At 37.5% G+C, this 27,761-nt stretch overlaps 1 protein-coding gene across 1 annotated transcript in view; it reads left to right on the forward strand.

Annotated features, from left to right (window-relative positions):
• Positions 1-27,761, forward strand: part of PAX5 (paired box 5) — a 234,036-nt gene that overhangs the window by 184,814 nt on the left and 21,461 nt on the right. Inside the window, exon 8 of the mRNA XM_087926350.1 lies at positions 1,369-1,470. Within this exon, the coding sequence (XP_087782476.1) occupies positions 1,369-1,470 (102 nt within the window). The remainder of the gene's footprint in view (positions 1-1,368; positions 1,471-27,761) is intronic.

A 27,761-nucleotide genomic window follows, 5' to 3' on the forward strand; every position in this document is an offset into this window, starting at 1 on the left:
CTTCAATAAAGTACCCTTCATCCTACAGTGGATTGATTTTAGATGATGATGATGATGATGATAATAATAATAATAATAAATAAATAAATAAATAAATAATGTATTCATGCATTCCCCAGATCCCAATAGCTAGGTGGTTTACATTAATCAAAAAATAGTATCCAGTAATGGGTATACTACTCATCAATCCCAAATCATCAAATTAGTGGAGCACAAACAATAAATATGATCAGGTATTTTATAACTGTCATAGACACAGGTATAAATTTCTATTTGGTATTAATGAATTAATATTTTTGGACAACTTTTTCTATACTATCTGTTTTTGAAATCCTGTTTTTCATCATTCTGGGAAATCATACTGAAATTCTTGCAATGTTAGTAGCTCATCCTACTGAGAATGTTTTGTTTTAATCACTTATTCAAACAGGGATCCTAGAGAAACTATCAAGAAAAATCTTACTTCAGTGTAAGCAGCTGGAATGTAAAATATCTACCTGAAATTATAAAACAGACTTTGCCTCCCTGTCCTGACCCAAAATTAGTTTTGTTGTTATTATCTGATGGTTCGTGTAAGGATCTGATTCACAATGAGCTTGTCACACTTTTGTGACTGACAGTTTGAGTGAAAATAGCCAAAAGGTGTAGCATTCTCACCAAGTCATGCTGAACATATTAAAGAGAGGGGCAAATAGTCCTGTCAGAAAAGTAAATGCATCAGCTAAGACCAGATTTCTGCAAACTGGTGCCCTCCAAATGTTCTGGCATTGCCCACATTGAGAATGTGTATCTGTGTGGAGGGAAGCTGAAGCAATACATCATAATATGTGCTATCCAACAATATTAAACAGAGCAGTGATAATGTTTTTTAAACAGTGTACATCCATCATCTATTCATTAGTCTTGTTGGAGCTATCAGGATAATCATCCCATTACTTACAGGCCATATTCAATTCATCCGTCAGTTCTTCTATTGTTTAACCACACTGCACTTGGATTGAGAAGAGCAGATCATGGCTTGTTTTATTTTTTAAATCACGCGCTTGCCTTTTTTGTTACTGAATTATATATTTAAAAAGAAGGGGAGGTGGGAACAGGTTGGATTCAAAATTGCCTTGCTTCTAATGTGTTTGGAACACTGAGTGTAGTTGCTACTGGTCTCTTACTTGTGGTGCTTATAAATAAAGGGAAATCTTTCTTATGCCTGACAAAGCTAAGCTTTAGTGGAGGGGATGGGGCATCCCACTTTGGTATTTGCAGTGAGTTTTGACGAATGCACGGCCTGTGTTTTGGGTATTAAGGGAAATGTAAAAATATGTCCAGATCTTGTGAATGCTCACGTGGCGATTTGTTGGTTTGATTTTTCAGGTCGTGATTTGGCAAGCACAACCCTCCCTGGATACCCTCCACACGTCCCCCCTGCTGGACAGGGCAGCTACTCTGCTCCAACGCTGACAGGGATGGTGCCTGGTGAGTTTTCATTAAAAAAAAGAGGGGGTGGAGGTGGGGAAATACGAATGAAAGCAATGACTTTCAGCCACAAAGCCAAGGATTTCCTTTGTGCTCCTTTTACATGCCAGCTGCATCTAGATTTACAAACCTGAAGGCAAGGAGAGATGTTAAACACACAATTAGGCAACTGCCTTTCTCTGACTCTGTAATTGTATTATGACAATGATGTATATAACTCCTGGAAACTTAGACCTTGACTTCATTTTGATGGGAGGGAGACTGATTTAAAAGAACTGGTAGCCCTAAGAGAAGTTATTCTGTCAAAATATGTCTGGAAGGAAGCTTTCTGTTGAATACATATTACAAGAGATATATGTAAGATTAATTTTGGGATTACTTTGCTCGTTGCATTTTTAGTATGTGAATCTTTTAAATTAACTTGGTTATAAACATGTCTTACAATTGTACCTGTAGGTTCTCATACTTAGAAGTGATATACTTAATCTATTAAGGTAGTCCTCAATTTACAACTATTAAACTTTGTTTAATGATCACTCAAAGTTACAATGCCCCTAAAAAAGTGAGTTATGACTCTGGATGGTATACAACAGAGCTAAACAACAACAACAATCAATAAAGGAAAATATTTGTAGCTAAGGGATGACATGAAGGATCCTTGATGCTCTCTGAGCTTGGCTGTTTTCTCGTAGATGTTTCATACCCAATCGAAGTAACATCATCAGTGCTAGTAAGGAGTGTTGTTCTGCCAACTAGATTCCATCAGACAAAGCTCCCTAGCTGATGGGACATGCAGCCTGTTCCCTCCCCCCCGATGGATATGGTGGGATGGGCAGATGTAATCAAGGAGAGGCTGTTCCTCAGATAACCAGCCCCACGCCATGTAGGTCTGCTTAGAAAAGTGAATCTCTCTTTTTTGTTATTTCAGTTTGAAAGGTCAATTGATTACTTTGATCTGAAGAAAAAGCCTTTTTTAATTCTTATTTCTGAAGCACTGCCTATATTCAGTACTTGACTTTGAGGAGAGCTTCAATTGTAGCTTTATCGAAATGCTCCTTCAAACTTGCACAGTCATAGATTTTACCACTACTAAAATATATTGTGTTTATCAGTCCCTAGTATTTAAAGGAGACAGAAAATTGAGCTGATCTTACTGTTTATGTAAAAGTTTCTGGATTTCTCTTACTATTTAGCCAATGAAGCTTCATCTGTATAAACAAAAATGATTTTGACCAATCAGTCAGTGCTTTCTCACCAATTCTTTATTCAGAAACTACATGATTGATTCAACAGTAATAGATCCACCTCTTGCAAAATCATTTTTTTCTTAACACAGTTAAATGGAATCAATAAATTCTTTTACATTTCTAGTTAATCATGTAACCTGAAAATTGAAAATTACCAGCCCACCACATATGCGTTTGGAACAAACAAAAAAGAATTCTGCAGTGGTTTTCTGAAATATATCCTCACTCTCATAAAGTGAACAAGCTACATCATCTTATACTCATTATACAGTAGGTGTAATATTAGAGATACAACTAAATTACTGAACATATTCAATTTTATACTAGAAATATATATATATATATATATATATATATATATATATATATATATATATATATATATATATATATATATATATATATATATATGGCATTCGGCTTTGTTCAGGTATTTTCCCACATCATTGTAGTTGTGCTTTTAAAGTTGTAGCAACGTTTGGCAGAATCTCATCTGCCATCATCAGGCTTCTGTATAGTGATGATGGCAGATGAGATTCTGCCGAAACGTTGCTACAACTTTAAAAGCACAACTACAATGATGTGGGAAAATACCTGAACAGAGCTGAATGCCATACATGTAAGTACCTGCAAAAACTTAAGAATCTCATCTGCCATCATCAGGCTTCTGTATTGTGTTTGTCTGCGAGTCAGACTTTCACAGCTGTTTCTGTTTTAAATTTCGTGCTAGCCTACTGCTGTGCCAGAATGTTTTTTTCTTCATCCTGATTGGTTGGGAGTCTCGGTCTGTGTCTATTGGTCTTGGAGTTTGCTGTGTTCTGCTTGATTGGTGTTTCTAATATCTTCTGTCTGTTTTGTAGCTTTTTTTTTTGTCTTAATTGGCTGTCAACATTGTGTTTCCTGTATTGGAGGCTTTTAGTGTGGCTTGGCTTTGAGTAAATGGACGGCTATCATTTATTAGGAAGCTGGGTTTCATCTGGGTGCCTGGTTGGGGTGCGTTTGAGCTGGAGGTATCGGGGGGGGGGTGTCTGTTTGTGCCCAGGTGTTTGCCTGGCTTGTGGTGTGGAGATTTTTTGTTTGAGAGTGCAGGCTTCCAGATAATTGACAGTCTGGTGGAGTCATCTCTTCTATTCATGCTTTCAGGTCTTTTTTCAATCTCTATGGCTTCTCTGATAATTCTGTAGCTGGGGTTTTCTATAGTGGCTAGGGTTTTGGTGCCTTTGAAGTCGATGCTATGACCTGTGGCTTTCATGTGTTGGACTAGTGAGGAAGTGTGTTCCAGCTTTTTGACTGCATTTTTGTGTTCATCCAGGTGGGTACTTATTCTTCTATTGGTCTGTCCAATGTATGTGGCAGGGCATGATGCACAGGGGACTTCATATATGCCTTGGTTTTCCAGGTCAATTTTATCTTTGGGGTTTCTTAGGATGGCTGCTATTTTTCCTTCTGTTTTGAAGGCAGTCTTGATGTGATGCCTGTATAGTATCTTACTGATTTTGTCTGTAGTACCTCTTATGTAGGGCAGGGCAGCTGTTCCATAGGTCTGTTCATCTTCTAGGTCTCCATTATGTCTCTGTGTTTTTGTGGATCAGGCCAGTGATTTTGCTTTTGTGGAAGCCATTGGCTGTCAGTACTTTATCAAAATCAAATTCACCATGGAAATGGAAACAAACAAACAACTACCATTCCTACTAATCTACAAAAAAACAGATGGCACACTAGGACACACAATATACCAGAAGAAAGCACACACCAACCGCTACCTCAACACCCAATCCCACCACCACCCAGCACAGATAAACTCTGTGGCCAAAACACTAATTGCCAGAACCAAACGCCTGGCAGACAAGACACACATAAAGACTGAACTATGCACCCTGACTAAAGTACTGACAGCCAATGGCTTTCAAAAAAGCAAAATCACACACACACAAAAAACCTGGCACAGCGTAGGCTAGCACCAAATTTAAAACAGAAATGGCTGTGAAAGTCTGACTCACAGACAAACACAATACAGAAGCCTGCTGATGGCAGATGAGATTCTGCTGAAACGTTGCTACAATTTTAAAAGTACACCTATAATGACGTGGGAAAATACCTGAACAAAGCTGAATACCATGCATCTAAATACCCACAAAAACTTAAGAACACACACACACACACACACACACACACACACACACACACATCAAATCTTTCTTTCATGATAATCTTCTGATCTAAAAAATGAAAGTTGTTTGTCATTTTTCTCAATCCCTTTTCTTCCTTCAAACTAGGCTAAACTAGCATCCAAAATAATTTACTGATCCTCTCTTGTCACTTAACATTTGGAGGGCCCATTTCAGAAATCTCTTATGAATGCATTGCAGTCTTTTATCATTTGGCTGTGCAACAGACGACAGATCAGCTTTATTACACACACATCAGTGTGATATGACTGGATTATTCTGTGCTGACATTTATACAGGGAGAATTCATTTTACCAATTCTCAGACACTCACTTCTAGACATATTGATCTCTTGTAATAATTTTCAAAACATGCAAAAAAGTGGCTGTAATAAATCTTTTAATAATTAGCCATAAGGGAGGGCTATAATTAATGAACATAGTAGGGAAAAACTATCAAATAAAGAAAGTGTAAAGGAGCAGCTCCTTATTCTCTTCTGCCAATAGTATATTCTTTCTTGCAGAATCTTACTCTGAACTGTGCTACTAAAAGGAAAGATATAGAAATGAACACTATAGCTTTTCAGTGTGTAAAAGGTAAAGGTTCCCCTCGCACATATGTGCTATTCGTTTCTGGCTCTGGTGGGTGGTGCTCATCTCCGTTACAAAGCCAAAGAGCCAGGCGATTCTGTGGTCATGTGACTGGCATGACTAAACGCTGAAGGCGCATGGAATGTTGTTACCTTCCCACCAAAGTGGTCCCTATTTTTCTACTTGCATTTTTACATGCCCTTGAACTGCTGGGTTGGCAGAAGCTGGGACAAGTAATGGGAGCTCACTCCATTATGCGGTGCTAGGAATTCAAACTGCCGACCTTTCTGATTGACAAGCTCAGTGTCTTATCCACTGAGTCACTGCGTCAGTGTGTATAATATCTGTCAAATAGTAGGATTTGTTCCATAAAGATCAGATCTGGAGGCAGGTATCTTGGAATAAGATATATGATAAGTGGAAAATCGGCACCAAGGTCAATTTGAGTAATATTGGTCACGGTCCTCCTTAGTGTTGAAAATGAGAATTGCATTAGATTTATTGGCATTCTTAAATCATCATGAAGCCAGGACAATCGAAGAATATGTGGTATGTAGTCACCAGTACGAAATGCATACTCATCGCAACATAACTCATTCTGAGTCCCCAGACTATGGTTTGTTTATTTTTAAATATTGTCCTCTAATACAGGATTTTTCAACCTTTGAAACTTTAAGACACGTGGACATCAATTCCCAGTATCTTCCAGCCAGCCTGGCTGGCTGAGAGATTCTGGGAGTTGATGTCCACCTGTCCTAAAGATGCCATAGTTGAGAAATTCTGCTCTAGTATATACTATTGCCTTAGATACAGTCCTTTCCATTCAGGAAAACTATGTTTAAACCTGTTCTTTGAGAAATATATGTAGGAAAGAATATAAAATTTGTAATATGGTCCAGTAAATCAATCAGCACAGCAGATTTTTTTTAATGGTTAAGCAATCCAAAGGGCTTGATATGTTTTCAGGATAAATTTCATGCGTGTGTATTTGTGTGTATGTCTGTGTGTATGTGTACTAAACATGTAGAAATACAATGTAAGTCACGCTGAGAAGTCACACTAAATTTTCTAAAGGAAAAGTAAGATTCAAATATAATAAAGTTCCTAGATTCAGAAAATCAAATATGATTGTTGAAAATATGATTATATATATGGACTGCAAACAAGACGACACATCTATTTTTATCTTGTCTTCTGTGAGTTTTCGAGAAGCATGTAATGGTTCTTCAGTCGGATTCTTTTCTTCTTAATAGCAACTTTCCATGGTGTCTTATTAATTGAATTGCCTAGCTCATGTCATGCTTCCCATACTGTACTTCCCCATTCTGTATTTTCACGGGAACCATCATTGTTTATTTAATGAGTAACAACATGATTATTTTCTTAGTTGATTCCCAACACCTTGATGACCATAGGAAGCATCTCCCAAAACTGGGTTTTTAGGTGCAATTGTGGAAAATGATGTCAACCCTGAAGCTGACCTAACAGGTGATGCTAAGGTTGAGTTACACTTATTCACATGATATGAGTTTTTAGATAGCTACAGCCCATTCCAATTTCATAGAAAGCTCATCAAATAATTAGATTGTATGTTTTTGGAGTGATTTGGAGCAACACTGAGTGGTGTGTGTGTGTGTGAGAGAGAGAGAGAGAGAGAGTGAGAGAGAGAGGATCTATCTATCTATCTATCTATCTATCTATCTATCTATCTATCTATCTATCTATCTATCTATCTATCCATCCATCCATCCATCCATCCATCCATCCATCCATCCATCCATCTATCTTTGCATAGCAAAGAACTGTTTCTATTTCTTTGGCCTAATATATATGGCACCTTCATGGACTGTTTATTAAAGAAATTACAGTAATGTACATTCCTTATGTTTACCTCTGATTGGAAACTGGTTTTTTCCTATGTTCATTCAGGAAAAAAATCTTATATAGTCAAGAAATGATTATATGGTAAAAAATAATAATTTTTTTGGCTTCTGTTCTGTCCTGCGATGAAGTTGTGTATTGATCTGTATGGTGATAATCAGGGTTAATTTGTGGATGACCCTTCCTTGAAGCTAGGGGATAGATTTAGTTAATCTTCATAGCTTTTTCACTCTTAGTATTCTATTCTCTCTGATGTCTATTTTGACAGTGATACTGTCAAGCCATTTCATGGGTGGATATGTAAAAGCATGAGTTCTATTACAGGTTAACAAGGTTTGAGGATACATTTTTTTATGGAATCACTGAATATGTCCCACAGAAATGTTCCACATTTTGTATGCTTTTTGTATTTTACTGTGAACACAGAAGGCAGGAATGGTCAAAGAGATTAATTCAATGAACCATAAAGTACAAAGCAATAGATTTGCTTCTGCGCATCAGTTATGCTAGTAGTTCAATCAAAGTACACAGATGGAATAAGTTGTCTTTAAAATATAGGCTGTGCAGAAGAAGAGATAACAAGGATAGAAATGCTACAGATGGTTATATTAGCCACATTATTTGTTTACAGAGAGCCAGGTTGGTGTAGTGGTTAAAGCGTCATGCTAAAAACCCAGACACTGTGAGTTCTAGTTCTGCCTCAGGCACAAAGCCAGCTGGGTGACCTTGGGCCAGTCACTCTCTCTCAGCCCTAGTGTCATGCCCTTGGTGGAGACTGACTCTGAGGGAGAAGAGGAACAGAGGACAGGGAATAGATGTGTGGCTCCGGAGGTTGTGGAGGAGGCTGGGGAAGGGCAGAGGTCAGCTGAGCAGTCCAGACCCAGGCCCATCCCCTATCCCTCCTAGGACATGCAGGGAAGAGAGGATAAGGGAGAGACATAGTCTACTCGGGAGGAGAGGGCCTTGATCCTCTTCATGGGCTGCAGCTGTGACAACTGAATAAGAGGACGGACATGTGTACGGGCGAAACAAAGTGTGGAAATATCTCTAGTTTATGCTTCCTCTCTGAGTTTGGCATCCTTCCCAGCGTGTGTTCTTTTATCTGTAGATGTCCTCCAGCCCTTATCTTGCCTGGTTTGTGTTGCTTTTTTCCTCCTTGTAACTGTTTGTGTGGAGTTTTTTTTTTTTGTCTTCCATCAAGGATATTTGGAGTTTGGAAGCAAAGGGAAGGAATAAAAGGGGCTTCACCTGTTTTCTGTGACTATGTTTGTTTTGTATCCCACCTGGGTCATCACACCTAGGAAGCAGGCAATGGTGAACCACTTCCAAAAAACCTTGTCAAGAAATCTGCAAGGATTTGTCCAGGCAATTGCCAGGAGTCAAGACTGACCCAAAGACACACATACAAAGTTTATAAACTGATGTTAGAAGAACTATTTTCCGCAAAGTTTCCTTGCGATCACTGATCTTATGTTGCAGTGCCCTGACAGTAAAAAATCAGGCACTTGGAATCAACCTATGGGGAGTTCCAGATTTGTTTTTCAATCTGCCAACAGAACATGTCACCTGTAAGGGACTTTTCATAGCATGTACCCATTCAGCCACTAATTAAATAAAAGTGTCTCCCATCAAATTCTGCAGTACAAAAAGTAATTTGTACCTGAAAAATCCACCATTAACTTCCACATTAGTACAGTATATTAGGAAGTTTAGCCATGCATTAGCAGTCTATGGTGGCCACCTGTTGTTCACTGGAGAGAAAATTCTTACTAACTCCCACATCTTACGCTGTTTAAGAATTTAATTTCCATTATGGAACTATAGAAGTAAATCAGTATATACAGAGTTTAAACCGAACTTCCTTCTTTTCGGTAAGATGATGCCATTTTTCCTATTCAGGCAGGCAAATCTTTTGAATGAAACTTTGCAAACATAACATCTGCACAACTCAGATTGTTTAGGATTTGGAATTCAGGTGTCCCCATATGGCAACAACAGCAGCTCTTCAATATGTCTGTTTACATTTTGGGGGGTCTTTTGTAGTTGATCTTCTCTGATCACTATTTTATAGTGGTTTTAGGGAAAAAAATTTTTTTTTTTGCAAACCACCAAATGAATATACAAAAGTACATGTGGATTAAAATATGGATTGCACATGTGTAAGAGGGAATCTTGATAAGGTTTTTGTGGATATGTTTGTGGCAGGAAGATGGTTTTTTTTTTTTTAAAAAAATTACCTGTCATAGTATATTCAGTTGCTGGATAGCATGCAATAAACAAGCTTGTGTAGTGATCGGTACACAAATCTGAAAAAGTCAAGATTATTTGAAAACGTTCTGACTCAGTTTCAACATGTACTGTGAGAGAAATGATGGTTGTTTGGAAATCTCACAGACCAAATAATTGTTTTATCTTGGGAAAGCCCGTGCATATTTCAATGCAATGAGGATAAGTCTCTAAAATGGAGGAACTTAACAAACCAATCAAGAAAAGATTCCTTGAGCAAAAGTGGGATTTCTGCTCAAAGCTTTGCAGTAATGCGGCTTCTTTTTTATGTTTCCCCCTTTTTTTCAGGATTTAGGTACTGTTTCTCTTTTCTTTTTCCTCTTTCCTAAGGCCAGATCTACATTTTTTTCACAATCTAACAAAGACACAACAAAATAATTCAATTATGATATCAGGAAACAGCACTGTTTGATTATGTCAGCACATATGTTGTTTCATAAATGCAATATTTGAAGCAGTGACCGAACATTCAAGCCATACTGAATTCAAGAGTGTTTTGCCTTCTCTAAAGTAATAATTATTGAGTGGAAGAATGCACCAGCTTCAATTCAACTTTATTATATTTAAGGCTAGATATAAAGATAAGAACTTTCCCACAGAAGGTACATGCATGAAAATTTTTGATTTTAGAATTATATGAAAATTACCATGTTATATGATTTAACATAGAACAGAATTGAAAGGATGTATATTGTTTGGGCTTAAATTACTGATGTTTTATAAAGAAATGTGAGGCTTCATCCTAACAAGATGGGCAAAGCTGGCTATTGCCCAGTCAGAGAAAGACTGGGGCCCACTAAGTTTGTTCTGTTTGTATATGGGTGCGGTGAAGTCACGTTTTCACACAATAGACTTGCTGTTACTTTCAGTCTAGCTTCACCAGATCCCATGATTCAGTGTCTTTTCTATGTGTTATTTTGCACAAAGCAAAAATAGCAACTTTCTAAACATCAACCTTTTGTTTCGTCCAAGAGGCTTCAAAGTGGAATAAGCTAATGCAGTCATTCTTGTTCATATATATGCTGGCTCTGCAGTTCTTATCAGTTTTCTTATCTGGTAGCCTCTGATTCAGCTCCAAAAATTCTCATGGTAGAAGGAATGTGGGAAGTGTGGTCCCAATGTATCCGGTAGGCAATGAGACTGTGAGAAGGCTACATTGGATAATGTTAGATGATGCCTTCCTAGTTTTTGGAGATATAAAAGCAAAATATCAGATGGGTAAAAAGCCTTAGGGACAAAAAAAAGGTACAGGTGAAATTATATTTAGTCATATTTATTTGTGCCTATGGGAGTGCGTGTGCCTGCGTGAGAGTATTCGCATATCTCTTCCTTTCCCTGGAGGCAGAGATGCTGGCCTCATCCCTCATGGTTTGCCTTTCACTTGACTGTCATTCTCATTGTCCTCTTGGGGCTTAACGGAGGGTGACAGGAAAGGATAGACTGTCCGGGATCGTAATGCTGAAAATATAGTCATTAATAGGACTCTGGAAACCCAGATGTCCTTTCTGAACATTGGTAATTTGTTTTTAATGAAAAACCATGCAGTGACCCTGAACAAATGAATTTCCTTTATATGAAGTCTATGTGTGCAATTACCCAACTAAAGGGATCTGAAAATGATGAAATTCAAACTCAGGGTTCACTTTTAAAAAATACAGTAGATACTCTCGAGTTTTGTGTGAGTTGCTGGGTCAAAGAAACACTCAGAAGGCCACATTAATAAAATGTATAAAGTTGATGCTTTAAGGAAGAACAATGTAGGTCCTTGAGAACGTTGCTCTATTTAGCTGTATTATTCTCTTGTGAAACTCAGAGGTTTGTCTGTAAACCTTAAAAATAGTTCTTGTGTTAAAGTTTGAAATAGAAAGTCACTTTAACCAGAAAGCACATTTAAATTAAAAATGCTTCTTTTCATCATTATTGGTGATAAAGATGTTTGCTAAAAGAAATTGAGGGAATGACTCCATGAATCCCACAAAGAAACATACAAGATGTAGTCCTTGGCTTACGACAGTTCGTTTAGTGACAATGGTTACAGAAAAAAGTGACTCATGGCTGATTTTCATACCTAGGACTGTTGCAGAACCCATGTGGTCATGTGATCAATATTCAGATGCTTGGTGGCTGACTCATGTTATGATGGTTGCACTGTCCCTTTTTGTGACCTTCTGACAAGCAAAGTCGATGGGCAAGCCAGATTCACTTAACCACTGTGTCACAACTTAAGAACTGCAGTGTTTCACTTAACAATTGTAACAAGCAAGGTCATATTGCATGCGGCAAAATTAGCACTCTTGCACGAGTCTCAGCAACACAAATGTCTCACTTAGCCACAGAAATCTGGGGGTCAATTGTGGACCAGTACCTAAGCTATTGCAGGAAAAAAGGGAGCGGTTCTGCATACATAAAGGTGAAAATAAAATTGAATCTAGAAAGAGGTATCAAAATGAGGCATAACAACATGTTATAAAGTGAACAGACTAGCAGAGGGTGAGCCAATCAGTACAAGGTTGGGCCAGCATGTCCCTCACACACTTCAAGATGGCTTCCTGAAGTGAGGGCGGGGAGCGGAGCAGGGGTGGGCATAGTCCCTGCTCTCACTTGACAGTGAGAACAGCATCTTGCCTTGGCATTCTGGGTTATCGCAAGGTTGTGCTGCTCCTCCCTCATTCTTCTAAGCTTGCTGTCCACCATGCCTCTCCAAAGGCCAAGGGAGCCTGAGGCCTAGATGCCCCCAGTTTCAATTTGTGTGTCATTAAAATGCATTAAAAAACCCCTCCCCTCCTTTGGGAATGAGAAAAAGAAAAAAAAATGCAACCAGTTTGCATGAACACGATCAAACCAGCTTAAAAAAAAAATAGCATCGTGGGAGAAGATGTACCTCCTTAAAATGTTGCAAACAGCTTCTACATTCTAAAGACCCTTTAGAGTTTGAATCCAAAGTCCTAGTCCTACTTGGTATTAAAATCACCTTTAAACCTAATCAAAGGACCTCAGAAGAGGACATGCTTTTCAGCTGCAGGATTGCTGGATAGCCATTTACCTTCTGATGAAACAGATTTGGAAGGCGGTTTAAAAAATGTTCCTCCTGACTTGCAGAGATCTTACACAGGTGTGATTGAATTTAGAATTATACAGACGTGAATGGAATAAGGTACATGATTTGTTTTTCAATCTACCTGCTCTCTACTTCAGATCTGCTTCATAAACTGATAGTTTCTCAACACTTGTGGTGGGAAGCTAATTTTGCGTTCGAACAAGGCAACATTTACAGGCCCTGAACAGTTACTGGGTAAGCTGTATCCCTCTCCTTCTTATTTGATCTAGATAGATTTTCTATTAAGGCTATAAGAGCGTAAGATTCACGGTCAAGGAGTATCTGTTGCTTTAAGTGACTTGCTACTAGTCCTTGGAGTGTATTCAGATAGAAGCTTAGGACCAGTGGTGGAATTCAAAATTTTAACTACTGGTTCTGTGGACGTGACAAAAGTTTGCATGAATAACTACAACTTTTTGTCATTTAGAAAAATTCTAGCAGGTTGGTAATGTGATGTTAGGTGATGTCTGGTGCTCAGTTCTTAAATCCTTCAAAGAATGATGCTGGACGTGGCTGGAAAAGCCACTGGTGAAGATTTTGAGATAGTATTTTCCTACTGATTCACATTGCAGCCCAGCCAAGATGAGGACAGAGTAGCTGTGAGCGTCAAAGATGCTCATCAACATATTCTAGGCCTCTCATTCCATGGTCAGAGGTGTAGACACTGATGAAACTGGATTCACCTCTTTCAGTTTTAACTATTTGCATAATAAATTCTTGTTTTTGTACTATATCAACATGTATATGTATATTTACATGCCTACCTACATCTGCATCTCTATATATCTGAGGGAGAAGAAATGTGAGAAATAAATAAACAATATCTCTCCTTCTCCCCCGCCCCCCGCCCTTTTTGGTCACAAATGCATATTGGAATATTTTTCCGCAAATGGTATGAGGATTTTTTAAAATAAATAAAGGCCAAAATAAAAGTAATAATAACAGAGTTGGACGGGACCTTGGAGGTCTTCTAGTCTAACCCCTTTGTTCAAACAGGAGGTCCTATATACCATTTCAGATAAATGGCTGTCCAGTGTAAAAGGCTCCAGTTATGGGAGCACCCATTACTTCTGAAGGGAAGTCATTCCATTGGTTAATTGTCCTCACTGTTAGGAACTTTCTCCTTAGTTCCATGTTGCTTCTCTCCTTGATTACTTTCCATCCATTACTTCTTGTCTTGCCTTCTGCTCCATACTTGATTTTAACACGTTTGCTAAAAAAAGGAAAATTGCATTAGCTAGAGCGATGAAACTAATCCCCAAACTTTGACTAGGCTTGGAATGTGATCTCTATTTGCTCTCTTGCTGCTTCTGAAGAAAAGCTTCCTTTTAAAGCGTGTTTTTGGTTGGAGGTGAGAGAAATATTCCAGCACTCTGAAGCAATAGTAACGATCACACTGCTTTTTTAAAGTAAGGCACACAGCCATAAGAATCTACCTGAATCTAAAAACGCCTCCATAGGCTTACAACATACTCATAGTAGCCCAACCTTTTGAAATAAGGCGGATGACTGTTAGAGACAAGTGATTTTCAATTGCCCTATTTGGCCTACAGAATTATACCCTCTCCTCGTTTTTGACACACGCTTTGATGGCATTCAGATGTTAATTGAAGCCATTGTTATTTTCCAAGGCATTAAATGGGATTCATACTACTGTCCTATACCCATTTACTTTGAAATATATCTCCTTGTGTTAAATGAAACTTACGTCCTTATATAATATTGCATTATTTTTATTTGATAGATATTTAAAATAAATTTGCAGTTCATGTTTTCCATTTTAATTTTCTGTGGGCGTTCATGTTGATGATGCTTCCAATGAAGGTTGTAAGCCAAGTCAGAAATAAAAGTATAAGTACTTTAAATGAAAAATGGAAGAGTTATAGGTGTTATTATTAACCCATAGCGATAAACTTCTTAATTAACTCTTATGGCAAATTCCTTTGCTCATTATTATGTGGATGTCAGCATTTCTCTCTTGCTAGTTTATAGAACTTAACTACACGATTGTGGTTATTAAGAATTATTGTGAGGAAACGTTTAAATATTTTGATATACTGGTTTTTAAGACCCAGGGATGTCATTAACACACCTGTGCAGGATATATCGCCTTTAGTATAATTCTCCTGTATTTTAACGGGTTTAAAATATTTTTGATAGGAATAAGCAGGCAACTCAACAAGATTACTTTTAATGAGATGGATTCTTAGCTAGTATAGCCTGGTGTGATTCTGTTTTCATTTCTGCAGACCTGTGTTGATTTACTCCACTCAATGGCTTGGCAACATGTACAGAAGCATCTTCTTTTCTTCCCTCGATATTCTCATTTTTCTCCTCCTCCCTTTTCAAAGTGAAACATTATGCATATCTAAACATAAGTAAGCAAGGCAAAGTGTGTATAAACAAAAGGCTCCATATTTAGAAATGGGGAGGAGGAGAGAAAAACATATTGTATTGCTCCACTCTTTTGGAAATTTCTATGCATTTGTAATAACAAAATTACCATAATTTGCTCGTTAACGCGGCTAGATCAGTCAAGCATTGTTCCAAACATGCAGAGACTGCTCCTCTCTCTAGGACTGCCAGTGAGTTAAGCATGGTGAAAATTAGCATGCAAATAGCCCTAATTCAGTACTGGAGCTGTCAGATTCATATTCAGTGGCTTGTTTCCATTTGAAATCCCTGACAGGAGCAGTTGATGCAATCCCACCTCCTAGTACTTCCAGCTAGAGGAGGCACCAAGGGGGCACTTTCTGAGTGACAGTTTGGCCAGCTTCAGTCAAATAAATCAGTCGTGTCAACTAGCAGCAGTGAGCAAGCTACATTGCAGGGGAAGGGAGAGGAAAGGCCAGCATGCCCATTTCTTCTTCTTCTTCTTCTTTTTTCCAGCAGACCCAACACCCCCAAACTTTCCATGGTCCACCAGAAACCTAAGCTAGGAGCAGTTTGTGTGAGACATTACCTGGGGGAAGGGAGAGAGCTGAGAGAGGGATTTTTTTAAAAAAAATATTCAGATAGGGTAAAGACACTGCATTCATTGCAAAAGGACTTCATAGGTGCTCGAGGCTAAATTAGGGGCAGTTCCTTTTTTTAAAACCATATTGAAGAAAGATCCCTGGCTTCTTTTGTTGCATTTGGCTGTTAAGTTATCAAACCTCTTTCCTTAGACATTAGCACACCTGTGAGTTTCTAAATCTAAATCTAAAAGATACATTGGTACCCTGGCCTGTCCCCATCCATAGCTAAGCTATTTTGAGGTGGTCTATCCCAAGAACACAATATGATGGATTTTGTGTGAGGTGTAAAGCTCCCAGTTAATTAATCCCACCTACCTGTCATTTGATCACCATTTTAGGCTAATCTATCCTTCTCTCCCCTCTCCCCAAAAAGCTGATTTCAAAAGTTTCAGTTACAATCCACGCATTTAAATACTTATTCAGTTACCTAAGTAGATTCCGCGTAAACGCATTCCAAAGCACTTAAGGAACCTATTTTATTTATTATTTATTGATAAAATGTATAGGCCTCTCATCTTACTTTCAGGTAACTCTGTGTGGCTTACTATCCTAAAACTTACTGATGGTCTTGCTATGTATTATGTTTGAGAAATCCTGGAGAACAGGTAAAGTGCTCCTTTGAGGAATGTGAGTTTAAAAAAAAAACAGGAAAAGAAAAGGATCTAAAAACTGAAAAACAGTTAGGGGAAATTTTGTTTCCCCTGATATGCAACTTTTGTTTCCTAAAGTACTTGAATTATTTGCAAGACCACCTCTCTCCAATTTTCCCTACTAACTGTCCCATTAGATCCAGTTGAGTTGGCACCTTCCAAATTAGCACACTAAAGAAATGTCTTATTGTGGAACCTGGAAACATGCTTTCTCCTCTGTTCCCACTCCTGGCCTCTGAATGTGTGCATGGTGCTGATCCTACTGTTGTTTAGGAAAATCATAGAGATGTACATCTTCTAGCACAGGGGTGTCAATCTGCTGGCCTATGGACTGGTCATGCGCAGGCCATGCCCACCCCAGCTCCATGAAGGGAAAAAGTCATGATACGTCATGTGATGGCAACATGATGCCACAAGTTTGACACACATGTTCTAGCAGGTGGAGTTTTGCGAACTCACTAGTATGTGAGTTTTATATTTCCTGCACTGTTGTTTTTGTTTAAAAAAAACCCTGCTGTATTGTGTTTTTACTTGTCCCATATACTGCTTTGAGTTACGTGTTAGTTAGCGTTAAAAATCCTATAAATAAGAACTAATGAATAAGCAATTTCAGTTTCAAGGATGCCTAAGCTTGATCCAAGTACTTAAACTATTTTTGGGTGCATTCTGTTACGGGGACACTATGTGCATGGTTTTCTTTCTTTGTTTGCAAATCTAGAGCTTGCCAGAAAAAAAACCATCATCCAGGTAATCAACCTTTAGTTTCTCTCCAGTAGCCGGGGCACTGAAATTTGTTACCCTATCAGTGTTCACTTGCCAGGCAGTAACTGAACTCACAGTGTGGTTGCGAACCTTTATGGCCTTTAAAATTCCTAATGCTGGTTATGTACCAGCAATTCTGCAATTGGGCTTCCTCGTATAATCGTGCCACCACTGTTGTGAAACATCTCAAGCTGTGAGGCAAGTTGAGCTTCCAGTTCCTAGTGCAAGATAGAGGGACAGTCCAGAAAGCAAAGATTCATCCACTGACTTCATACTTTCTTGATTTGGCAGCTGATTTGATTTGATTTGGCAGCTAAGCCCTGCATTAGAAGAAAAGAAAGTCAAAGAGAATTCTGAATGCCAGAATAAGATTGGAGTGGATCTAGTAGTGATGGCTATGGAAAGAACCAGCAAGTCTTTCAACCCTGCAAACACATACAAAAATGGAAAAAGAGCTATATGCACTTCTTTCCTTCTTCTTTGCTATGTATTTTAGCAATAGCAATAGCGTTAGACTTATATATCACCTCATAGTGCTTTACAGCCTTCTCTAAGTGGTTTACAGAGTCGGCATATTGCCTCCAGCAATCCTTATTTTAACCGACCTCGAAAGGATGGAAGGCTGAGTTAACCTTGAGTCGATCAGGCTCAAACTCCTGGCAGTGGGCAGAGTTCGCCTGTGATACTGCACATTAACCACTGCACCCCTGGGACTCACAAATATCTTCCAAACAATTAAAACTGAAAATGACAAGCAGAACAGAGACAGCTTGCAATACTGCATTCTAACCATAGTGCTGCTATGGCTCTTAATTTTCATACATTCCATCACTGACAGGAACCTAGCTGGTTTGTACAGTACTATATGTTGTTATTAGATGTCTTGCATCAATGCTTATTCTAGCACAAGTGAACAATCTACATGTTTTAACACCGTAAATTTGTTGCCTTCTAATAGCTCTGGAAGCCAATTAGCTGTTTATTTACAGGATTGAGGGGAAATGGTCTTAGCTATTGGCCAGTTTGACTCTCAGCTAATATTTTTATACCTTTTTTTGAGGAGCGGGGTGGCTGGCTTCCTCCTGCCACTTGCCCAGACTTGGCAAGGTTTTTGGGGAGTGGTTCACCATTTAGCTTCCTCCCTAAAGCTAAGAAAAAATGACTGATTCATAGTGTTGGAAGAAATGTCCATCTGGTTCAGTTCCAAGCCGGGAGAAGGGCACCAGAAACATGGAGACTGATTGGAAAGATGGTTTAATGATGTCAGATCCGTGTATCTGCCATTCTTCAATGGAAGAAGAAGGGGAGTAAAAGTTGGTACAAGTAATCCCTTTTAATGTAACCTGAATATCTTAAACCTTATATCGAATCTATATAACTTGCACATGATATACAACTGGAGGACTGGAGCCAGATGTCTAGAAACTTGTCACCTCTTGGAGGGATAGCAAGAGCATCCAGCTCTGAAAGATACTCCCTGGGAAACTCTTCTAAGATATGTTCCCAGAAAAAGGGCGGGGATTAACATGTTGGTTCTTTGTTTGACTAAATCCACATCAGAATAAGGGGAAGGGTTCTAACTCCCTTTGTCTATTACCGTATGCCTGGAAGCATCTTAGATTGTGCTTTGACTAGTACCGGGATCACTTCCTTTCAATAAAGAATTCCTTTTGAAGTACCTAGCTTTCAGAAGTTCATTCTTTTTGGTTGAAGGGGGAAAGTCCAGTGAAGCAGAACCACATGGATTTGAGGTCCTGGGCAGCTGACCACGTGGAGTTGAGAGTGGGAGGTATTTATAGCTTCTCTTGGGCTTTGCATTTGAACTTCCTGTTCCTGTGCAAGAACATGTATTCCATTGGCTGTTGTAGAGGTCATAGCCGAACCTCTAAGCATAATCTTTGAAAAATCTTTCAGGACCAGCTCCTTGCCAAAACTATGATCACAAGCCATGGTCATCCCCATCTTCAAAAAAGGAGACCCCAGCCTAGTTGAAAATTACAGACCAATCTCCTTATGCTGTGTCACCTGTAAAGTCATGGAATCAATTATTAACCAATCCATTATCCTCCACTTAGAGACAAACAACCTACTCTCTAATAAATAATTTGGTTTTAGGAAAAAACTGTCCTGTAATCTGCAACTCTTACTGCAAAAACATATGGACTACACAACTCGATCAAGGCAAAGCAATAGATGCAATCTAAGTAGACTTCTGTAAAGCCTTTGATTCAGTGGTACACAACAAACTACTATTAAAACTAACATCCTATGATATCTCTGGACACCTACATAACTGGATAGAAGCATTCCTGTCAAACAGATAACAAATGGTCAAAATTGGGAGCGTCCTATCAAATTCTGTACCTGTCCACAGTGGTGTCCTCCAAGGCAGTGTTTTAGGACCAACTTTCTTCATACTCTACATAAATGACCTCTGTGATCATATTAAGAGCAACTGCGTTCTCTTCGCTGATGATGTAAAGCTATTCAACATCACAGACAATACTACTACCCTCCAAAAAGACCCTGACTATGTATCAGAATGGTCAATCAAATGGCAACTTCAAATCTCAACAAATAAATGCTCTGTCATACATATTGGCAGAAAAAAATCAGAAAATAAAATATAAGCTAAATCGTCAAGACCTTGTTGGGGATCCAAACTTTGTCAAAGACCTTGGAGTACCCATCTCAAATGATCTAAGTGCTAGAGCCCACTGTAACTACATAGCCAAAAAGGCATTAAGAGTTGTTAATCTAATCCTACGTAGCCTCATTTCTGGTAAGATCACACTACTAACTAGAGCATACAAAACATTTGCTAGACTTATACTTGAATACAGCTCATCAGTCTGGAACCCATATCATGTATCTGATATTAACACAATTGAAAAAGTCCAGAAATATTTCAAAAGAAGAGTTCTCCACTCCTCTACTCATTGCAGAATACCTTATGCCACCAGACTTGAAACTCTAGACCTAGAAAACCTAGAACTACGCCGCCTCCGGTCCAATCTAAATATAGTATATAAAATCATACATTGCAATGTCCTACCTGCAAATGAATACTTCAGCTTCAATCATAACAATAGAAGAGCACACAATAGATACAAACTCAAGGTTAACCGTACCAAACTTGACTGCAGAAAATACGACTTCAGCAACAGAGTGGTCAATGTTTGGAATACTCTACCTGACTCTGTGGTTTCTTCCCCAAACCCCAAAAACTTTAACCTTAGACTGTCTACTATTGACTTCACCCGCTTCCTAAGAGGCCTGTAGGGGGCGTGCATAAGCGCACCAATCTGCCTACTGTCCCTGTCCTTGTTCTTATAAGTATCTATCGCATGTATTCAAAACTATATTTATTCTTATACCTGTATCTTGTAAGCAATTGACAAATCAAATAAAATGTAAAAAACATGGAGTTGAGAGTGGGGAGTATTTATAGCTTCTCTTGGGCTTTGCATTTGAACTTCCTGTTCCTGTGCAAGAACATGTATTCTATTGGCTGTTGTAGAGGTCATAGCTGAGGTTGTCTGAGCTCCCAGGTTTGGTTGAAGTTTGAACTGCTGAGATAATACACTGATGTGGCCTTGGCCAATTCCTATTGTGGCTGAGGGCTAATCCTACCTTTGTTCAGACCTTGCTGCAGGGAATTTTTGCCTATGAATAGAGCTACCTATCTCTTTATCTCTTAAGTGCTGACATCTGCTGTGGGCTATTAAGGAAGGCGGGGGCTGTCTCTTTCTGCCTCCAAGGGCATGTTTCCCCATCCCTCTTTTAAGGAAATATAATATTTTGACTTTTTAATATTTCTCAAAATATTTCATTCTTCTAGGAGAGGGGGTCTTCCCTCAATAGTCATCTTCATGTCTGACATCATGGCTTCATGTCTAAGAACACATAGTCTCCTGGTTTTTAGTCTAGTGCCTTTAACTATTACACCAAACTGACTGTCTAGAAAGATAGATTACAGCTAATTAAATATGTAAATTGAAATAATTAACAGAATGATGAAATAATGCCTGCCATAAAGTTTACTGTGAGTGCATGCTAAACTGTGATGATTTACTTTCTCCACATGTTATTCTACTCAGCAAACCTTTGTACATTAAAAAAGATTCATTAATTTCTTCTAAAAAAAACTTTAGAAAACTTACCAATCCAAAGATTGACTGATCGATTTTATCAAACGTGCATGCCTCCTCTTTAAAGTATGATACAAGTAATGAATTTAATAGAAAATTAAGCATAAATTTGTAAGCCATTTGAGTAGATATGTATATGAGTGAATGATAGGTCAATGGATTGCACCTTAAGAATTCTGCAATTTGAGAATATGGGAATAATACAGCATCAGCCAAGTTTGCAATGTTAAAAAAAAGGTTTGCAATGGAAATTAATGGCAATATGGTAAGATATAAAAGTTGTCTGAATATTGTCAACTACTTTACAGATGTGAAATATTATTATTGATCCTTTATATTTGAATATTGATGTTGATGACTGAATAATGATATAGTAATCATATATGATCATGGTGGCTGGTGGGAAAGACATAGGCTGCATATGGAATCCGCAGATTTTTGTTGCAATGCTTTAACTTTTTAAAAAAATGTACTTACTATTTTTTATGGTTTTTTAAAAAATGTACTTGTTTACTGAAGTTCTCGATTGATTTTGAAATCTAACCTATAGTGTACACTGTGATGAAACACTGCTGCATCAGATTTTATAGTAATATATTCTTTTGCATTCATTTCCCAACAGCAGAAAGGTCTCAATAAAAGAAAAATAATGAAGATTGGTGGGGGAGTTTCCACCAAACACTGAATATTCATTATGTAAACTTTATCTGGTGTGCCAGTCTTGTAAAATGGTTAAGGCACAAGGCTAGAAATTGGAAGACCATGAGTTCTAGTCTTACCTTAGGCACAAAGCCAGGAAGGCTAGTCCCTCTATTCAGCCCTAGGATGTAGGCAATGGCAAACACTTCCAAAAATCTTGCCAGGAGAACTACAGGCAGTGGTTCAAACAACTTCAAGGAGTCAACACGGATTGACACATACACTATAACACTTTATCTTGTGCAGGGTCTAAGCTTTACCCAAACAGTAAAACTTTCTCTTGGTTATTCTCTTAGTTATACCTCAAAATTATATTAAAGATGATAGAGAGCATATTAAGGGTTGGCAAAAAAGTTGCCATTATTTATCTGCTTGTTTAATGTTACACTAGATTGCCCCTGAACTGTCTTGCTACAACTTGAAGTCAGTGTGAAATGGGGCAGTTAAGTGCTTTCTCAGCTACTTCCATTAAGATAGATCTCTCTAACTTGCCTTGTGTTTGATTCAAGATTAGGCTCTGCCTCCAATATCTAGTTGGGAACTTAATGTTTCAGATGAACAAGAAAAGTGCTCCTAAAAATCTACAATTTCTGAGTATGTTGCATGGGGAGTAAATGGGATTGATGGGCTCAATGACTAATAGTTCCACAGTACAGCACAATCTAAGTTATTCTTATGACCAAACTCTTATTTTTTATTTAATCACAGCCTTTGTGTTGGGCTCAGGATGTGGCTGAATGAAGATAAGCTGAGAAAGTTTAAGCATTTACTGAGTGCCTATCCCCTGTTGTTAAAAATTTATACAATGTTTTGTGACTCTCTACTATCTTTTCTTTTATGGAAACAATTAATGAGTCAATCTTTTATATTTTCCATTTGTTACAACAAATAATAATGAATAATAATAATGACAAAATTGACACACTCAGAACGAGTACACAATTGGTGGAATGGATGATAGGATCCCATGCCTTATATAGGCCACATTTGCATGCTTAAATTCTGAGGAATTCTGGCATAATGTGAAACAAAGTGTTCAAATGCTTTGGTTTGATTCCTTCTGCTAGGAAAAACAATTCAGAAAATATCTTTTTGTTGTCTGTTTGGTATTATGAGTAAAAAATGAACTCAGTTTGTTCTAACTAATCAAAGCTTGTTCAAAGGTGAAATCCATAGTATGATGTTCAGATGTTACTGTCTGTTTGTCCTCCAATTTCCAAGCTACAGCTTGCATCAAAAAAGTACTCATAATATTCAACATTGTAATTTTGCTTTATTTAGTATTTGTTATTCTTATTAACTACTGCATTTTATTTTTTAAAATTCAATTTGGATGCTTCCTGACTCCAGCTCTGAGTGCCTTACAACAATAGAGTAAAATAAGCACATTCAAATATAAAATATTAATCAAAATAAGAAGAAAATATTATTTTACAAAAGAAAATGACCATTGCTCAGAAATATTCACTATCCTAGCATTTTCTATGAAATAAATGGACCTATTTTAAACTCCAGGAGTTCATATTATTAATTGCATTAAATTAGGTTCTTCTTGACCTGAAAAACATACTTTGTTTACATTTCAGCCCTTTTGCAAACAGTAATTTTAGAAACAGATTTTTGCTTACCTGCTGTTTTGAAATGCGATTATGTAAAATGCAAATTGCTTCAGTTCACTTTGTTTGCTAAATGTACTGTTTAGCCCTACTCTTCATACAGTGAAGCATAGCTTAACACTCAAACTAATGATTGTTATTGGAAGAAATTTATGAACCATCTTCTTCAGAAAATAAGACATTATAGAATGAATATAAAAAAGTTGTTTTTTTTTTCAAATTGTTCAGTTATGAACCTTTGTTATGAATTCTTTATAAAGTTTAACAACTATATAAATTTACTTTAAGATAATGTTTTAAAGATGAACAAATGTTAATTTCTTAAAGCATCTAAAAAAACCAAAATTGTACATTAAAGCTTCAAACATTGGGGAAAGAACATTTCACATGTATAGCTTTATTTCAGATATAATCACAGTCTTGACTCATATTAATCAATGCTTGTGAGTATAGGTAGTCCTTGACTTAAGACCACAGCTGAGCCCCAAATTTCTGTTGCTAAGTGAGACATTTGTTAAGTGAGTTTTGCCCCATTTTATAACCTTCATTGCACAATTGTTCAGCGAATCACTGCAGTTTTTAAGTTGTTAATTGAATCTGGCTTCCCTATTCTCTCTGCTTGTTAGAAGGTAGCAAAAGATGACCTGGGACCCTGCAACCGTCATAAATATGGGTCAGTTGCCAAGCATCTGAATTTTGATCACATGACCATAGGGATGCTTAAATGGTCCTAAGTGTGAAAAAACAGTCATAAGCCACATTTTCAGTTGTAATATCAGTCTCTAAATGAACTGTTGTAAGCCGAGGACTACTTGAAATTGTAATTGTTTCTTTTTAGAAAACTAATCTAATGGATTAGCTATTACTATTTTTTCTATGACAAATCAGGGATTCCACTCTCCCCCCAACAGTTTTGAGAAATCAAGACAAATCTCATATGTTCTAGGCTGCATTAGTTTTTTTAATTTAATTAAAAAAAGTAGAAACAGGTTGCAGAATTTTGACACTGGACGAACTAAGGCAAAAACATCCCTCTTTAATAAACTGGGGCCAAAGAGCAGGTTAGTGGACAAACAGGAGATTATTCAGCCTTTCCCTGCTTCATTATATACTCTTTTTATTTCAGTGGGTATTGCTAGTTATCTTAGCCTTTATCACAGTTCAACTGTAGAACAAAGAACCAGTTTATTTATTTATCGTATTTCTGCACTGTTCATTTGACCTGTGTGACTTTGGATGGTTTACAAATGAATCCATGCAATCATATAAAAGCCATAGTTAAAAACAAAGTCTGAAGATAATCTCCTGCTCCTTATCAATCTATGGCAGGGGTCCCCAAACCCTGGTTGGTGGATTGGCACTGGTCTGTGGCATGCCAGTAACCAGACCACACAAACAAACCAAGGCTCATCCGTGGGATGCAGGCAGCATGCCCTCTCTGGTTTGTAGAAAAAAACATCTCTCTACGGAACCAGACCTAGCCAGTCCAGACTAATATAAAAGTATTTTTTTTTACTTTGTTTTTTTGGATCTTCAAGTCAGTCTTGACTCCTGATAACTGCCTGGACAATTCCTTGCAGTTTTCCTGGCAAGATTTCAATGGTTTGCCATTGCCTTCTATCTAGAGCTGACAGAAAGTGCTAGGCCAAGATCACCCAGTATACTTCATGCCTAAGGCAGGTCTTAATCACACAGCATCCTGCTTTCTAGTATGTTACTATGCCAGACTAACCTTCAGGTAAATGAAGAGTAAAACATAAATAGGAACAAAGGTGAGTGATAAAAGCAAAAATAAAATCTTCTTGTTGACTGATGGCAGTCAAACTAAGCTTCTTTGATACTCCTTACTCTCTTTATTCATTTATTATTAAATGAGCCAACTTGGGTAGAAAGAGGGAAAGTTTTTTTTTAATTTTGCTAATTGACTTATCTGTATTTTAAACAAAGCCAGATATAAGAACAGAAACCAAATGGGAGGGGAACAAGAGGAAACAAATTGTATTTTGAAAGAAATACAATCCAAAAATATTTTTGTTCTATCAACAAGATGAACTAAGTAAAATCAGAAAATATCTAATTAGACCAAACAATATAAAATTGTTGGTGGGCAGCTTCAAGTAGGCCCAGCAGCACAACATGGAGTAAAGATTAAAAAAAAAATCTTTAGGACAGTGAAAGAATATCTGGTCCCTATCCAAAGCTTTAAGAACAAAGATGTATAGCAACTAATAAAACACTTCTCATGAGTCATCATTCTTATGCCAATGTACATCTTCCTAAATTGTTGGACTTCATCAGTATAATCTTGAAAGAACAAAATCAAGGTTATTTCCTCCCTGTTTGAGTGGACTGCGGTATTAGCAATAACTCATCTGTCCATGGCAAAGACAAGAAATTTCTAATGGCCACCACTTATCAGCAGTCAAAAAAGAAAATCTGGAACACGCTTAGTCCTCTCAGTAGCTTCCTGATAACCCTTTAACAGAACCAATGCTTTATGTATTAGGGCTTCTTCTGGAATTCCATGTGCAAATTGGACCAGTAAGACTAAGATGTTAAAGACAGTAAAGATATTACTTGTGTTTGAAGGATGTTGTTACTCTTCAGTAAATCAGTCCTAAACACATTCATGAGTTTGAATGGAGAGAATATTTTCTCAGATGAATCCAATCAGGTGCTTATACAATCAATAATCTATTTTTAAGTTATCTTCTCCTCCCAAAGAGCAAAAATCACATCCTTTCTAAAAATTGCCACAGTAATGGGAAGATATTGGTAAAACTGCGTGGAGCAATATTCCAAATGATGAAAAGGAACTGAAAATCCAAATAAATAAATATTACCTGTTTTGAATTCCAAAAGTAACATTTAAATAATTTGTGAATAAGAAACCTCAGAGGATGCTGGAACAAACTAACCTATCCAACCAGAGTAAGATGTTGGCCAGAAGTCCTAACTTTAGACTACTTATGATGCCCCTCCCCAAATTAAAATAATGTATGTATTCATGAAAGGATTGATAAGGAAAAATAGATTTTTGCCATTCCTTATGGTGGTATCCATCTCTAATAAGACTAATGTACAATCCTTCACTTGAGGTAGCATAGAAATATTGTAAATATATAAATGAGGCTAAGAAAGTAAAATTTGGTTCAGTTAATATTTATTTATTGTGGTGAATAATTCTAAATCTGGGGATAGATATGTGACCAGTGTGATGGAAGAAAAGATCATAGCTTAGCTTCTTCTGGATTCAGTTTTGTTCTTTGAGTTCTTTCTCCCTCCTTTATAATTGGGAATTCCTTTTTTTCACTTTTAGTTCCTGTAACAACTCAAGTCTTTTGTAAACTGAAAGAATTGGGTTGTGTCATGATTGCATTGTACAATCTAAGTAAAATCAAAAATTTTGGGCAATGGAAGCTGATAATGAATGCAGCAATCACAACTTTCACTGACACGCTTCTTTTCATAGAGAACTGCTCATCAGTTCCTGATTTTAATTCTATGTCTTCATTTTTTGAAAAGCTTTTTTAAAAAAATTAATTTTAGTTCATTAATACATGTATTCTAAAATGTCTCTTTGCCTTTGCTTAGTATCTATTTTGCAGTATATGGTAGAGGCGTCTTCTACCTCAGTGATATGCTCGTACCCATTATTAGCAGCCATGAATGTAATTTCATCTGTATAAATAGCAGTGATTTCTCATATTAGCAGGATGTGTGTGTGTGTGTGTGTGTGTGTGTGTGTGTGGGCCTGGATATTTCCATACTTAGTAGATTATATCTATTAAAAAGCATTCAATGTCAGAACCGCTTTTGTCTTGCTCTACCTATAGGTTCATAAACGTTCAGACTTCTCATTATTCAGCTCCAAAGGCATTTATCAAACACATGATGCAAAGCTTTGGGCCATGCCAATCAAAACGCAACAAACCAAGGAGCCAACTTTCAAGGTTCTGTGGGTTATTTTTAAGTTGACCCACATACATGCATATTCTAATTGTATTTGTAATGCTGTAAAATTCCAGGAACTAAGAAATAAAGAAAAGTATGTATCAACATACTACCTATTCAGGCCAACCAGCCCTGCTATTAGCTAAATACGTATACACAAAGCTGTGCTACCC

This window comes from Pseudonaja textilis, chromosome 2 (assembly GCF_049901715.1).
Source record: "Pseudonaja textilis isolate UNSWEBS1 chromosome 2, rPseTex1.2, whole genome shotgun sequence".
NCBI lineage: Eukaryota > Metazoa > Chordata > Lepidosauria > Squamata > Elapidae > Pseudonaja > Pseudonaja textilis.